Source organism: Phoca vitulina, unplaced genomic scaffold (assembly GCF_004348235.1).
Source record: "Phoca vitulina isolate PV1807 unplaced genomic scaffold, GSC_HSeal_1.0 scaffold17, whole genome shotgun sequence".
Classification (NCBI taxonomy): domain Eukaryota; kingdom Metazoa; phylum Chordata; class Mammalia; order Carnivora; family Phocidae; genus Phoca; species Phoca vitulina.
In genome coordinates, this window is record NW_022589720.1 from 970295 (window position 1) to 986058 (window position 15764).

Genomic DNA, 15764 nt, shown 5'->3' on the forward strand with positions numbered 1-15764 from the left:
CTAGGGCACACACTCGGGCACACGCTAGGGCACACGCTAGGGCACACACTCGGGCACACGCTAGGGCACACGAGGCGCCCCGAAGCAGTGCTGCTGGCGCTCGTCAGCTGAGGCTCGTATCACCCAACGAGCCCAGCGGGGCCGCGCGGAGCTGGTACGGGAAACGGAGAACAGCCCAGAGTCCCGCACTCGGAAGAGAATCCGCAGGGGGGTGAGCGAAGGGGGGGGGAGCGAAGGGGGGGAGCCCAGCCCCTACACTCCCTCCCTCCCCCCCCCCTTACACCCCCCCCCCCATTCCCCCCCCCCCCCCCCCCCCCCCCCTCCACTTCCTCCCCGCCCCCCCACTCGGGACCCACTTCCTAGCACCCCGGGGCCGGGCGCTGCACTGGGGCTGGAGTGGGAACGGATCCTGGCCTGCCTTCTGGTCTTTCAGGGAGGAAGACCATGGTTCACTCGACTCTGACATGGTCTAAGAACGTGAACACCGTGAGGAGCGCACAGCCACGTGAGGAGTCCCCCGGTCAGCTGGACCGTCCCCAAGCATGGCCAAGCCACACGCCTCGCTGGCCCAGGAAACCCGCGAATCGAAATTCGCTGTCTTTGCTACGCACGTCACTGTCATGCGTGCCCATGGCAGGTGCACGTCGGGAAAGCCGACCTTGAGGACACGCGGCAGGTCCCACCTGCCTCTCGCAGGCATTGTGTTCCTGTCGGTCAGACGCTTCCTAGGGAAGGAGGACTGAGCCGATCTGCTAAGCCCCAAAGGGCGAGGAGCAAATATTTGAGGCTCTGTGGGCCGCACAGCCTCTGCCTCCGTGAAGGCGGTCCTGGCGTGGCTCAGTTCCAGAAAAACTGTACATATAAAAACAGGCAGTGGCTGGATATGGCCCGGGTTTAGGGGACCCCTGCGCTAAGCTGATGATATTTCTGTTTCTGCATCAACTGTTTGAGGACCCCGAGGGGTTGACGAGAGGCGTTAAGGTGTGGACAATTGGCAGCATTCTGGGTTTTCAACAGAAACGACAACTTCTAAGATGCTGGAAATATTTATCAAAGTCCTTATATCTCGGCATCTTCATTACTAATGGTGTATACTTTAAGAACAGCTTTAGGGATAAACAAAAAAATATTCTGGTTTAATTTAATTTTTTGAGGTCCACGTTGAGTCTCTAGTTAAGATGTATTCAAAACATGGGGCGCCTGGGTGACTCAGTCAGTTGAGCGTCTGACTCAGGATTTTGGCTCAGGTCATGGTCTCAGGGTCCTGGGACTGAGTCCCGCAGCTCTGCATTCAGAGGGGAGTCTGCTTGGGATTCTTTCTCTCCCTCTGCCCCTCTCCCTGTTTGTGCACACATGTGTAGACGCTCACTCTCTCTCCCTCTAAAATAAATAAATAAACCTTTAAAAAAAAAAATGTATTCACAACACGTCCATCTATAGATGGCTGTGCTTTATTAACATTCAACGAGCAAGCACAAGGGAACTTCTGGGTCTATGAAGCAAGGGGGGAGCACCCGACCCTGCAGAGACCAGACCAGCACACCGGGCGGACGTTGGCCAACACGCAGCCTTCCAGGGCTGGGGATGTGGAAACGCGGCGGGGAGTCTCTGTGCTGAGGACACGCCAAGAGCAGCTGCGTGGCTGGCAGGACCCTGGAAAACACCTCGGAGCAGGACTGGGGCAGGGGTGTGCCAGGGAATGGAACCGGCCACCCCCAGAGAGGAAGGGGGCATGTGGCTGGCAGTGTCCTGGACGGGAGAAGCTGCGGAAAGGAGGAAGGGGCGCTGGGACTCCACATGTCAGAGCACCTGCGCACAAGTGACTTACTTCCTCCACGTGGCCGGGGGCTGTTCGGGTTCCCTGTCTGAGGACCCCAGCGTAGCGAAGAACGTGAAGGGCCAGGCGAGCAGCATCATGGTAACGATGAGTAGCAGCCGGATGGGGAAGAGTGTCAGCGTCATGAAGATGATCTGGAAAGACAGAGGTGAGGTCATTCCAGAACCATTCGCCGGAGAACTGGTCCTCTGGACTCCGCATGCGAAGCTGGGCCCGGATCCGTATGGAAACGCGGCGCCTGCCCCGGGCCCAGGGCGCTGCCCTCACATGATGGTGGGGCAGGTGGCCAGGATGTCTGCCAAGCGTCTCCGACCATGCTGCTGCGCCCCATCCCACTCCAGCCTCGAGTCCCCCGTGTGGCAACGGCAAATGGACCATAGAGCTCGCCCAGATCCTGGAGCCCTGCAGTCCCACACCCGAGCCCCTCTCTAGCCGGGCCCAGCACACGCGCCCTGCTCTTCTTAGCCTCCCGAGTCCCAACCCAACACAGGATGCCTTTGCAGTGCTGAGCTGCCATGCAGGGGGCCAGCAGGTACGGAGCTGGCCAGATGGACTGTGGCCACAAGGAAGACCAGGGACTCCACGTGACTCTCCAGCCCCAGGAAGTCACGGGCAGGAGCCCAGCAGAGAACAGGGCGCAGCCAGCCCGCCTTCAAACAAGCAGCACTGGGGGGCTTCACACGCCCCCACGGGTCTGGTTGGGAAGACGCCATGGGAGGGGCTCTGTGGGGATGGGCAGGCCCTACAGTGAGGGGGACAGCTGCAAACACAGGGTGGGGGCAAGGACGGACATGTTCGCCAGATTCATGCAGGGGGACTCGGCCAAGTCAGGGAGAGTCACGGTGGACGGCTGGCTGGGCCTAAAAGCAAGCACTCCTAGGCACAAAGCCACGTTCTGGCTCTCACCTGGGGTACACGCTCAGGAACGGTGCGTTTTGGGACAAACTTAATCTCAGGAGGTCAATTAGAAAACAGGGCGGGGGGAGGGATGACAAAACTTAAAACTTGCAAGGGATTTATGATCAATAGATGCAATTTATAATTATTTGCAATAATACACACTTCAGAAATGCAGGGTTTTGGTGCAGAGAGGATAGAAAAGACAGGCCAAGAGAAGGTGCACAGTGATGTCTCCAGCCGCTTGGCTGACCCAGGCCGAAGGGCCCCGCTCACCTGGCTGGGTCCCTGTTACCTGCACCTGAGCCATGCGGACTTGCCCCACAGACCCTCCGTAGATTCTCCTGGGTCCTCTATCAAGACCGCACTGCCCAATAGGCGTACAATGCAAGCCACGTATGTAATTTTAAACTGTCTAGTGACCACATATAGAACATAAAAGGGGATGAAATTAATGTAATAAATTCACATATCTGACATACTATCATTTCACCACGGACTCAATACAAAAATTATGAATGAGATATCTCACACTTTTTCATAACGTCTTGAAAATCCAGCGTTCATCTGATGCTCCAGCTCATCTTGAGTCCCAACCGTCCCACGTGGCCTGCAGCTGCCCGCGGCACCGTGCGGTCCTGCATCACCACATGACCGGCAGGTGACGGCAAGCTGGAGTGGCCTGGGCCTGTGCGGGCCTCCTCCCCGTCCGGGGCACCGCCTCCCGGCTGAGCAGGAGAGTCAGCAGATCTGCATCTTGTGGGTGACGTTGGTGACAATGCTTCCTTTCAAGTGGGTGCTTACTCTGAGTTGTAGCAAATGTTCTTCCCTGATGAGAACATACCTTCCCACCCCTGGTTTTTTGAGAGTTGCGTTTGCTTCAGGTCGTGAATGTGCTGAATTTCACCCGCTGTCCTTCCTGCATCTAGCGGGGAGATTACGGTGCTCGAGCTCACTCAGCCCACGTACTCGACAGCCGCACCCACAGCGTTTCCAACGCGAAAACCTCGGTCACAGTGCTGGCTGGCTACCCGCTGGGCCTTCTCTTCTCTCCAGAGCTGCTGAGTTTGCTTGCTAGCATGCATCCGGGGGCAAGTCGGGGGCAAGCTGACACACAACTTCCCCCTGGGCGGGCCTTGCAGTCACGTCCACACACCAGCGAGCTGGCTCTTCAGGGGAATTTCTACCAAGTTATATATATCTCACTGCTGGGTTTTTTCCTTTTTTTTTTTTTCTGTTTATCTAGATTTTCTACTTTTGCTTGAATTTATTTCAGGGGTTTTGTCAGGTAAATCCTCTCTGAAAGTCCCCAGACTTTTTTTCTCCCCCGATTACTTCCCCATCGTGTGTTTTCAAGATAATCGAATGAAGCTGCCCACTGCATTCTCCCGTGTGTTTACGACAACCCGGCCCCGACCCATTGTGTACTTACTGTTATTTGGGCCTCTAAAACTTCTCAGCCTACGTTGACAGAAATTCTTCTAGTTTATTAATCTGTTTCTTGAGCCAGTTTTGGATGTATTTACTGTCTCTACTGTGACCAGTCGGTCATATTAATTTTAGCTCCTACAGACTCTCTGACTCGATCGACTCTAATGTCCCTTTTAATTTCTTGAGGCAAATGTCCCAGTGTTGTTTTCAGAAGTACCCTCTTTCTCAACAGTCACGCTGAGAACACACAGCGATGAGTGGGCAGATGAGTGGGCAGGTGGACACGTGATGTGGTCTGAGAGTCACAGACCCACAGTGAACCGCCGTGGCTCGGCCTGAAGGACGGGGCAGAAAGTGGTCCTACTAGCAGATTATGCAGTGCTGTGTGAACTGCCTGGGGAAGGCAGGCCCCCTCAGGAGCCCACAGGGTGCAAGGGGACTCGGCCTTCACCTGGCCCAACCAGAGGGCCTGCGTGTTTCCACCAGGCTCAGCCCTGCCCCGGAGGAGGGGAAACTGTCCCCAGGAGGGGCAGGACTTGGAAGGCGTCATGCAGCCCCTTCTAGAACCTTCTGTGGGCTCTGACCACTTGTCCTGAGCTCTAGGCTGCCCCCTGGTTGGACCCTCCCGCTCTCCTGCACCTGCTGGCCCCCTTGTCTTCACAGGCTCTGTGGCCCGTGTCCACCCGGGCGTGGCCACTGGCCTCCCAGCATCCTCGCTGTCCACCACGCCCTGTGCAAACCGGCCCAGGGCCTCAGCTGCCCGAGCACACTCAGTGTTTCCAGCCACAGGACGACAGCCAGGACAGCCGTGTCAGCCACGTGGACGTTCTCAAGTGTGCTGGGGCTGCGGGAAGACCACAATCACCGAAAAGACATTGGTAGAAAGTCCTGCTGGACCAGGAAACAAAGGACACGGGGCAGATGAAGGGGAGCGGTCGTGCTGTCCCCAGACAGCTCTGCTGAGCGCTCACGAGGCGCTGTAATGAGCGGCAAGGCTGGACGCGGCGCTGCCCTCCCCAGGGCACCACGGGCACCTCTGTTCCTCGGCTGGCCTGGAGGCGAGCCCGCGCAGTTACAGAGCCCTAGGATCACAGTCGCCGGGGGCAATGTGCAGGGAGGCAGGAGGCGCCCTGGGGAGAGGGCAGGGCTCCGTTTCCTACAACCCAAGTAAGAGCCAGTTTTGTGCCGGACACGGACTCAGACCCCCGGCCGGGGACAGCCCCCAGGATCCACCCCCACAGGAGCCCCTCTCAAAGCCGGGAGGTGGGTCGGCACATGCCACCTGTGCAGGCAGGGATGGACGGACAGCGGCGCGGGAGGGGGCAGGCGTGGGCGGGAGGGCAGGGGCCTCGGGGACAGAGTGCTGGCCTCGCTCCCGGGTGACGGCCCCGGGTGGGGGCGGAGGAGGACGAAGCAGCAGCATCGGGGGAGAATGCCGCAGACCGAGCAGGCAACGCGGGACCTGCGTCCGCGGCCCCTCCACGAGGCTCCCACTGCCCCTCAGCAGCCCAGTCACCCTCAGAAGCACCAGGCCAAGTAAACCGTGTGCTCGCCCCTCCTGCGAGCTGAGGGTCTGCAGCCCAGTTCTAGGAGAACCTACATTCACACTCCCCAGCTGAGCGAGGTTATGCGCCTTGGAGGCTGGCTACGATACACTGTCCCTCGGGAAGCGGATTACCGTGAACAGACGCGGACACGCAAGCTCACGGTTCCCCCGTGTCATGGAGCAGCCATTCTAACCTGGCACGCTCCATCAGGAGTCCCCGGTGAGCAGACCCCAGTGGGGACCCACCGAGGTGCAGGGGGAACGTCACGGCTGCCTGCGGGCTCTGAACGCCATTCCCTGCCTGAAGGAGCCAGGACTCCTGGGCAAAGCCAGTTCCAGGCCGGGGCAGAAAACGTGGAAGATGAACCGGAACAGTGGGGTACAGCTGAAATCAGGAAGGCGGCCAAAGCCCCTGGACTCCAGATAAGGGGCAGAACGATAAGATCAACGCACTGACGGGAACTTCACGCGTGCTGGCACCCTGCGTCCATCACCCCGGGCGCACATGCACGTCTGCACACACCCCACCTCGCTGGTCGCCTTTGGAGGGACGCAGGAGTGTGACGCTGGCCCACACGGTCTGTCCCATGAGATCGTCCCTCAGGGCAGCCACAGGGGGGATCCGGGAGCGTTCCCCACAGGCTCCCCAGAACCTCACGGCTCACGCACGCCGGCTGAGGGACGGGCCTGCGCACACGGGGACGGGCACGTGCACACGGGCCGTATGTGGAGGGCCCACAGCACAACCCAACAGAAATGGCATCTCTTCAGTTCTGGACCAAGGACCACTTTCCAGAAAACATGGAAGATGAGGGGAGGCAATCGGCAGACCAGGAAACTCTCCAGGACAAATGCCCCAAATACACTGGAAGGGGCCATGCAGGTGAGCGCATGTGTGAGGCCGTGGGGCTGGCGGGGCTGATGCACGCGCTCGGCTCAGCGCCCGTGCGGGGACGCGGGCTGTGCTGCTCGCACTGGCACGTGTGGGGTCGGCAGTCCTCCTCCTTGGGTGCAGATACACCCCGGAGCATTCGTGGCTGAAATGGTGAAGTCTGGGCTTCGCTTCCCAGTCACCGTGGGCGGGAGGAGAGTGGGTGTCCATGCGACCAGAGCGGCCGTAAGCTGGAGACTGCCGAGGCGGGGACGGTGGGCACGGGGCTCATGACATCTTCTCTGCTTTGGTGTCAGGGGCTGAACTCTGTGCCCCCCTTCCCAGGACCTCAGAATGCGGCTGTATCTGAAGACAGGGCCTTTAACAGGTGATTCACTTAAAACTAGGTCACTAGAGTGGACCCTAATTCCATATGACAGGTGTCCTTCTAAGAAAAGATTAGGCTACAGACACACGCAAAGGGAGGCCTGTGTGAGGGCTCCTGGAGACACGGTGTCTACACGCCAAGGACAGAGGCCTGAGGAGGAACCTGGAGACCGGACTTCCAGCCTCCAGGAGCGGGAGGCAGAAACGCCTGTTGCTAAAGCTGCCCGCCTCTGGCATCATCGTGCCCGAGCGGATGCGTGTCTCCAATCTCCCGTGATAAGACGCAGGGAAGACCATTCCGGATCTAGGGTAAAACATTCACCAATTCACAGTGAATTCACTTAACGTACCGTCTGGAACTCTCTACCGAGGGCACCTCTGGTCACAATGCCCAGCCCAGACGCACCTGGCAGTCACTCCCTCCTCTCTGCCAAGGCCACTGACGTCGTCCTCACGCGAGCTGTCCAAGTGCCTGGTGCTTCACAACCAACACGCAACCGCCGACCAGCTATTTAAAAGACAAAGACCCCGGGAGCACACACGGGTCCCCAGTGTCTCCACCCACGCTGTTCCCGTGCCCGGTGGGTCACCGCGGTGACACGTGTCCTTGCCGGAAGTGGACGGGCCGGCCATGCACCCAGATGCCGCGCATCCCGGAGCGCACACGGGCGTGGCGCCATCCGAGGGCCCCCAGCCAGCTGTGGGAGATGCTGACACAGCATCCACAGGCCGGAGATGCACAAGGGGAGCGCGACGGCGTCGGTGTGACCGCTCTGATGGGAAAGGTCAGCAGCCTGAAGGCACAGGGGCTGAGTCACAGCACACGGCGAGCACCGGGCCGCGCGGTGGGAGCTGGCCTCACGGCACTTGGCTCGGTGGTGGGGGCGGTTCCAAAGCCGGTGTGCTTTCATCGTGGAAAAGAATAATTACTGCCGTTCCGAAGGAGAGGGAAACACTGACAACCACGCTGAAGAGAAATGCATTCCCCACGGGGTCAGAGAAAACGGGAGCGCGGGCACAGAGGGGCGCCGGCTGGCCGTGGCCGGCCGGACGGGCTGCGCAGCCCAAGCCCAGGCCAGCGTCCAAAAACTCCGCTCACACGCGGGCAGCGCTCCGGCCGCCCTCAGTCCCCGCGAACCACTCCCGGGGACTGCTGGAGGACACGGAGGATCGGGAGCCAAGGCGGAGCGCCGGAGGCGCCGGCCCCTACGTGCTCCGCAGTCAGAGCTCCACAGCGTCGCCACGGGGAGGCCGGGTGCTCCTGAGGCTCTGGGCCGGCCTCGGGGCCAGTCCTCCCCCACAAAGCCATGTGTCAGGGGCGCTGGACCGTCCGCACTGCAGGGGACACCTTGGGTGCGGCCTGCGTGTGTGGTTCTGGCCAGCCGGCAGGCCCGTCCAGCTCCCCGTGGAGCGGCTGGCGTGGGTGCTGCTGGTAGCCGCAGGGCTGGGTGTCACCCAGGGGCGCCACCAGGGGACAGTGAGCCCAAGGTCGCCTGTGACAGATGTTAGCAGCCAGGGGGAGGAGCCTCAAGGTCCTTGGGGCACGAGGATAGATCCCGAGGTGACCACCACTCAGAGACGGAAGAGACAAAACAGAACTCCTATCTTCACATCACGTCGATTACAGCATTTGAAAGGCAGGATTTTCCAGGCCGGCCGGTGGTCCCTGAGTGAGTGCCCGGAAGGTGGACAATCACTAGCGGGTGTGGGTCCTGGGGGGGCGGGGGAATGGAGCGATCAGTGGGGGTGCTACACACAGTGTGAACACAGGGGCCGTGGCAGGACCACAGGCACCCTGAGCTGGCCCTGAGGGTGTTCACACTCAAAGTGGGCAGGACAAACGGAATCCCGACCTGTGGGTCCGCCCACACCCACGAGGACGGGCTCCCAGGGCCGAGGAGGGGAAGCTGCAGACTCCTGGGCACTCGGCAGCACTCCCAGCCCCGACGCCCACAGCAGGAGGTGTGGACCCACTGTGCACAGCTGAAGGAACGCCTGAGAATCAAAGCCCCCGCAGGGCTGTGCTTCCAGGGGTAATACGACAGAGAATCCATCACCCCCGATCAGTTCAGCCACCCAGTGGGTGCGCCCCATGGCAGAGCAAGACGCAGGTGGGCAGCCCGGCAGCTCAGCTGGGGCCCAGGTCTGTGGGGCGGGATGGGCTCATCTTCCGAAACAAGCCGCACTGGGGCTCAAACGGCCCCCAGGAAGGTCAGTCTGGGTCCCCCAGGCTCTCCCCGTGAGGAGATGTGGGACGAGCCTCATGGGTTCTGCGGAAAGACGGCCACATGAGATACACAGAGGGAAACCGTACCTGCGGAATTCATCTTTCTCTCTGGCTGTTACATATTTAAAAAATCTAAAGCAAGTTGTTTTTCAAAATCCTGACTTAGAACAGACAGAATATTCTGAAACTGGGAAGCCACAGCCCGATGCCCCTCACTCAGCCTGGCTCGGGCGGGGAGCAGCTCCGCAGAGCCTCGGGGCGCGGGTTCCTGCCTCCTGGGGCCACGCTCTGCGACACAACGACAGAACAGACACACGACTTGTCTTCTCTCTAAAGAGCCTGGAAACAGCTCGGCAGCGGTCAGAGGAGTGCCATCGGTGGGCTGGCACAATCCAGCACTTTCCCGCACAAACTCCCGGTCGCGGAGCCTGGGAAGGAGCTCCAAGAGCATCAGCTCTGGACCCAACACTTCCCGGTGCAAACCCAGCAAACCAGCCTTTAAAACCTATCCCACTGCTCCCCCCACCCCAATCCGCAAAACACCTTTCCTAAACACAGGACACGCTGGGACGCGAACGGCACAGGTTTGTCTGGGATACGGAATAGCTTCCTATTTCGAAAGTAAAGAGAAAGAGCCGCTTTCTCAACGGTGGCTATAAGCTCTGCCGTCTCGTCACACACGGCTGCCCACGAAGAGATGAAACAGAGCGAGGCTAGGAATCCGAGGTGTGGACAGCGCGGGGGGGTGGGGGCGGCTGCCGCGAGCGAGGCCCCGTGTGCGGGACAGATCCGTCTTCACTGGGCATCCCGTTTCCGGAGCAGCCGCCCTTCTGCGTGATTGGTCATCCTACTTAATCCTGTGTCCACTTCACATCCGACTCCTCGTCTTTTTCTCGCTAACGTGTGAACGTTGGTCTTCCTGCCCCTGGTCTTCAGCTGCCCCACACTCTGACGTCGTGCGTCCACCTGTGTGACTGAGGACCCTCTCCTGCCAGGACCACAGTCACTGCTATGCACAAGCTATTTCTTCTCAGCTCTCCCACTCAAATCTAAAATTAAATAGAGCGTTGCTAAAACAGCTATTTTTTCTGTGAACCTGCAAGCAGCCCCGACTTCCCCAGCACGCGGTCTCTGTGTTCAGGAGCTTTCAAATCCCATCTGGGCACATGCGGCCAGCCTGGAGTCTGGTGCAGAAGGAGAGTGTCTCTCAGAAACTCACTGTGAACGTACAAATCTGCCGCGCGGCCCGAGCACAGCCGTGTCCCTCGACCAGCACCCCCACCACCCTGTGACACAGCTGAGGGCGTGGTCCACACAGGAAGCAACAGCTCTGCAGCTCCTTATGGGATCAGAACTGCCCCGGCATCAGGAGACCCTACACACGCACCCTTACCACCAAGAGAGACGCACCAGGAACCCCACCGACACCACACAGTCCTTCCTCGCCTACCCCTTGGCCAGAGTCCGAGGGCTCAGGGGTGGAGGTCGGCGCCTTCCACAGGCTCGGGCCCAAGGCCAGCTCTGTCCCCCAGCACCAAGGGTTTCCCGGGGTCTGCCTGCAGGCCCCCAGCACAGGAGCACCAGGGCCCACAGTCACAGGGTCACAACCACACGGTCAGTGGTCAGTGCGGAGGGCAGCTCAGGGCCCCCAGGCAAAAGGAGCAGAGACCTCGGGGCGGGGGGCCGGAGGGGGCTGGGCAGGGCACTCGGTCCACGCTTAAGGGCATCAGCAGACAAGCTAAGGAGCCTCCGCATAAGGGCCAGGGAGGTGCACCCTTGGGGACGTCAGGAGATACCTGCCACGTAGACAGCCTCAGGGTCTCCAGGGAGGACCACCAGCAAGACACTGACCGGCGAGGCTGGGCCCCAAGGCAGGGGAGGGACAGGGGTGCGAGGCAGCCGGTGGGTGCGGTGGGCCAGGTGCAGGACAGGTTCAGGAAAGCCCCCGGCCTGCTGAGCGCTGCGCCCCTGCGGCACAGGCGAGTAGGTGAGGGGCGGACAGGCTTGGGGGCTGAGAGGAGAACTCCCAAGTCCCCGCTGCACCCATCACTGTCACCATGGCCTCTGCCGCGGCTGCCCTGGCCCCCCCCGGTAGAAGCTCAGCCCTCGGAGTCCCGGCTGGCATGGGGGGAGCGCGATGAGCCCTCCGCTGAAGACCCCGCTCCACCAGAGCACCCAGAGCCCCGGTGCTCCTAATACTACAAACGCAGATTCCTGCCCCGCCCCCGCCAGTCTGGGCGTCCCCAAGGTCCTGTCCCCTTGCCACACGAGGGTTCGGGCTACCTGCACTGTGGTCAGCAGCTCGGGGCTCACACCCAGGGCCGTGTGCAAGCGGCGGCAGCGAACAAGCTCACTAGGTCAGCGAGCGCATGCCAAGTGCTGACCACAGGCCAGAGCCAGCGCTGCTCCCAATGACCAACTGGGGCCTGCAGCCGGCCTGGCCCAGAGCCCCGTGGGCAGGGCAACAGACGCAGCCGCCGGCCGGCCTGGGGGCAGAGCTGCGGGGGGAGCACCTTTCCCTCAGGGAATTGAGAAAGCTCTCTAACAGCTGCTGGGATTGAAGCGAAGATGAGGAAGTGCCCGGAGCAGGGCCCTGCGGGGCAGTGGGGGGGCTGCAGACGCCCTTCGCTGCCACCAGCCGGCCTCTGGGCTCCCCTCGTCCCCTCCTCCTACCCACTCGTTCCCGATACAATCACATTTCCTCAGGGTTTTCAGGACCCTTCAGCTGGAGACCCTGTGGTCTCTGTGATTCCAAGCGGCCGCTCCCGCAAGCTCCAGATGTGAAATCCCACAATAAACCAAACTGCAGGCCAGAGGCCCTTCCCTGGCTGCCCACTCACCCCCGAGAGCTTAGCACCCAGCAGGGCCCGCCTCTCTTGGCAGGTGCTGAGGAGAATGGATGGGACAGAAGCAGAAACACGGCCAAGAGCAAGAGTTCTGGGCCGCCTGCCCCACCCCAGGGACGAGGCTCAGATCCAACGCAGGAACGAGCTCCAAATCCCCACTTAGAGACTGCAGGCACCTGACCCGTTCCCACAGGCATCTCACCTGGGGGCCCCGGACACCCAGGAAGCACAGCTGCTCAGAAAGGGAGCTTTCCAGGCACAGACCTCCCACCTGCAGGGACCAGGCACCGCAGAGTCCCACAGATGGGCAGAGAAGCTCAGGCTCCGAGCAGGGCTGGCCGGGCAGCTCTGGGGGGGCAGGTGCAGGGCCCCACCACAGGCAAGCTGGTGAGGGGCTGGGACAGGAAGGCCATCCCAGGGGGCACTGGCTTTTTCTTGAGAACACCCCCACCCGAGGGGATGGGAAACATGGAGGGAGAGGGAGCAGGGAGGGAGAGGTGCACAGACCACGTACAGAGAAGGACCTGTCCTGGTCCACTGAGCAGATGATGCCCAGAAGCCACACACAGGCTCAGAACGGCCCGGTGGAGGGACCACCCGAATTCCCGCGCTCAGGTGAGCTCCAGGGGGCTGTGAGCTCATCTGTTTACTAACAGTCAGTGCATCTCCGGGCTGCTAGGAGCCCCTGGCTGTGGTCCAGGATAGAGCAGGTCCCTGCTGGGGCTCACGGTCTGAGAAAGTGAGGCGCTCCCTCCTCCTAACTGCACATTGTCCGTTTCAACCCTCTCAGCTTGGGGTGGTCCCCGCACACAGTAGGGTGCAGGGTTAGCGAGCAGCTGTTTACCTTCGCTGGTGCTTCAGTCAGCAGGGGCAGGGAATGTGGGGGGGTCAGAGGGGCCTGGTGGAGTCCCCAGGGTTGGCCCTTGGGGCAGGGACCGAGGAGACGGAGAGAACCCCACAAGAACTGCCCCCCTCCCCGGACAGACCCTGCCCCCCAGAGACCCACTCACGCTGACAGACACACCGGGCTGTGTGGCCCTAGGAAATCCCTTATCTCCAGGGCCTTTGGCATAGTCTGAATAAAAGAATCTTGAAATTCAAGCGCTGTGGCATTCCCAGCTGCTTCCATTTGTTCAGCAAATCCCGGGGCCGAGTGCCTGTGGGGCCCAGGATAACAGCATCTTGAGTCCCTCCCCAAGGGGGCCCCTCCGGGAGCAGTCCTGCGGTGTCCTGACCAGCTGCAGGCGCTCCCCCCTGGGCACCTCCTGCCCACTCTGCTCTCCGACAGAGCACCCCCAGGACATCCTGGCTCAACCTCACCCCCAACTGCTGGCTTCACCCAAATGCTGGCTCCAGGCCCCCATCTGCAGGAAGCTCTTAGGGAACATCCAGGCCCTGCCCCCCAACGGTAGGGAGCCCCCTAACCACATCCTGTCTCTAGTCCCCAGCTGTAAGTATCCCTCCAGCCGCGGGGAGCTCCCCAGGACACCCTGGCTCTGACCCCCAGCCGCGGGGAGCTCCCCAGGGCATCCTGGCTCTGACCCCCAGCCGGGGAGCTCCCCAGGGCACCCTGGCTCTGACCCCAGCCGCGGAAAACTCCCCAGGGCACCCTGGCTCTGACCCCAGCCGTGGAAAACTCCCCAGGGCACCCTGGCTCTGACCCCAGCCGCGGGGAGCTCCCCAGAGCATCCTGGCTCTGACCCCCAGCCGCGGGGAGCTCCCCAGGGCATCCTGGTTCTGACCCCAGCAGCGGGGAGCTCCCAGGGCATCCTGGTTCTGACCCCTAGCCGCGGGGAGCTCCCCAGGGCATCCTGGCTCTGACCCCGCAGGGAAGCTCTTGGCCCACCAGTAACATCTGTGGGGTGAGAACGGGCCTGACACCAAGCCTGTGGTAGGAGCCTGAGTAGTCAGCCCCTGGCCAGGGTGGTCACTCCTCCAAGTACGCCGGGGATGTGCGGAGCAGACTGGTCCAAGTGCTCCCCAGCACAACACATGAGTGCAACTGGGGTGGAATGGGAGGGTGTGGGGTGGCGGCTGCTGCCTGGTGCACCTAGGTGGGGGCAGGAGACGAAAGTGGTCCTGAGTGCTCGGGGTGAGGGAGGAGGAGGGCTCCGGGCTTGGGATGTGCTGAGCTGCAGTGGCCCGGGAGCCCCCTCTAGGATATGGAGCTAATGAGTCCCATGGCACAGAAGTGACTGACGATTCCTTCCTACCGGTGAAAAGACCCATGGCTACAGGGAGGGGGTTCTGCTCGGCTGTTGGCCCTGCACGCAGGACCATTCAGGGCCTGGTCCAAACCAGCCCCTCGGCCTTGGACCCCTGGCTGCGGGGGCCCCAGGCTCACTTCTGGGGGTGCCGGGCATGGAGCAGAGACCCCGCTGGGTGGGCACATGCTGGGCAGGCACACCGGTCCCCACCCCCCAGACCTCAGGGACCCTGTGCAAGCCAGCTCTGTGTTCCCATCCTAGGGGCTTGGAATATCAAAATCGTGAAAGATGTTTTAAGAAAAGATTTCACGTGGCAAGGAGCATTTTAGAGAAATCAGTCCTCTGGCCCTCAGATGGAAATGCAACTTCTGGGGGTAAAGAGGCCACAGTGTCCAGCATCCGCGGCAGGTCCCGCACACGAGCGGGGACGGAGCCGGGGCTCTGTGCAGGGCAGTCCGCGGCAGCTGCGTGGCACATCGGAGGGACACGCTGGGAGCTGCGGCCGGGTGCGTTTGGGGACGGCGTTTAACACGCTTTGCAACACCTCAGCTCGCGAGGCTGGAACGTGGAGCAAAACTGGGAATTTGCCAATTAGTTATGATACCACAAGAAGTGGCTCGCAGGGCTGCTTGGGGCCGGGCTTGAGAAGGTCGACATGCCATCACATACAGACACACACTTTCCGCTGGGCTCATTTTCACAACAACAGCCTCACTCAAGGCTTACGGAACACTAGAAATGTGAGAAACACCAGCTCGGGAAAGGTTAAGGTCACCCTGACACATCAGAGCGCACGTGTGAGGACTGGGCAAGGGGCGAGCTCAGCCCCGCCGCTCCGGGGACCGCGGCACTGCGTCCTGGCTGTGCCGGCTGAAGGCCCCAGGGGCAGGAAGGGGCAGGAAGGGGCAGAAGCAAAGCGGTCGGCAGGCACTCGTCTCTGTTCGGGCGGCGCAGGGGCGAGGCTTTGTGAAACATGATTCGTGGGAGCCGCACTCAGATTCACAGGAGCAGAAGGAGCCCGGGGCACCTCCTTGGACCTCCTCCAGCATCTGGGGCTCGGACGCCCGCGGGGACGGGAGCAGGGCAAGCTCCCTCCTCCTGCAACCGGCGCCTGAGTGGCCGCTCTCAGGGACAAAATCCTGATTTTCTAAAATGAGAGATAAGACTGATAGTGCTTTACTCAGTACTAATAAATTAAAAAAATGTAAAACACAAATGTGTGTGTCTCTACTTGTGTGCGTGCGTGCAAGACCTGTGTGCAGACATTAAAAACCTGTATTCCAGGACATAAGAGCATGGAGTAGGGAAAGTCAAGTCTTTCCAATCCTGAACCTCCACCCCCCCCAGTCCTCCACATTAGCCACAGTTAAGGTTTACATGTACACCCTTCTAGAACATTAGAACAGATGACAGGAAGCTCTTGGTGTGTTAGAAGAAAAAGCCAGTCCCCTAAGAGCTCACCTGCCCTGAGCCTGCCTGGGGGCATCTGGGCTCACCTGCCCCGAGCCTGCCTGG

The 15764-nt window shown here is 60.9% G+C and overlaps 1 protein-coding gene across 2 annotated transcripts in view; it reads right to left on the bottom strand.

Annotated features, from left to right (window-relative positions):
* Positions 1 to 15764, bottom strand: part of LPCAT1 (lysophosphatidylcholine acyltransferase 1) — a 46087-nt gene that overhangs the window by 26475 nt on the left and 3848 nt on the right. The window contains exons 1-2 of one of the 2 annotated variants that reach the window (XM_032415304.1): positions 3267 to 4223; positions 1829 to 1971 (exon numbers count right to left, since the gene is read on the bottom strand). In XM_032415304.1, coding sequence (XP_032271195.1) covers positions 1829 to 1962 — 134 coding nt within the window. In that variant the 5' untranslated portion in view covers positions 1963 to 1971; positions 3267 to 4223. Of the gene's footprint in view, positions 1 to 1828; positions 1972 to 3266; positions 4224 to 15764 lie in introns of those variants that run through there. The other variant, XM_032415303.1, reaches the window with a different exon arrangement.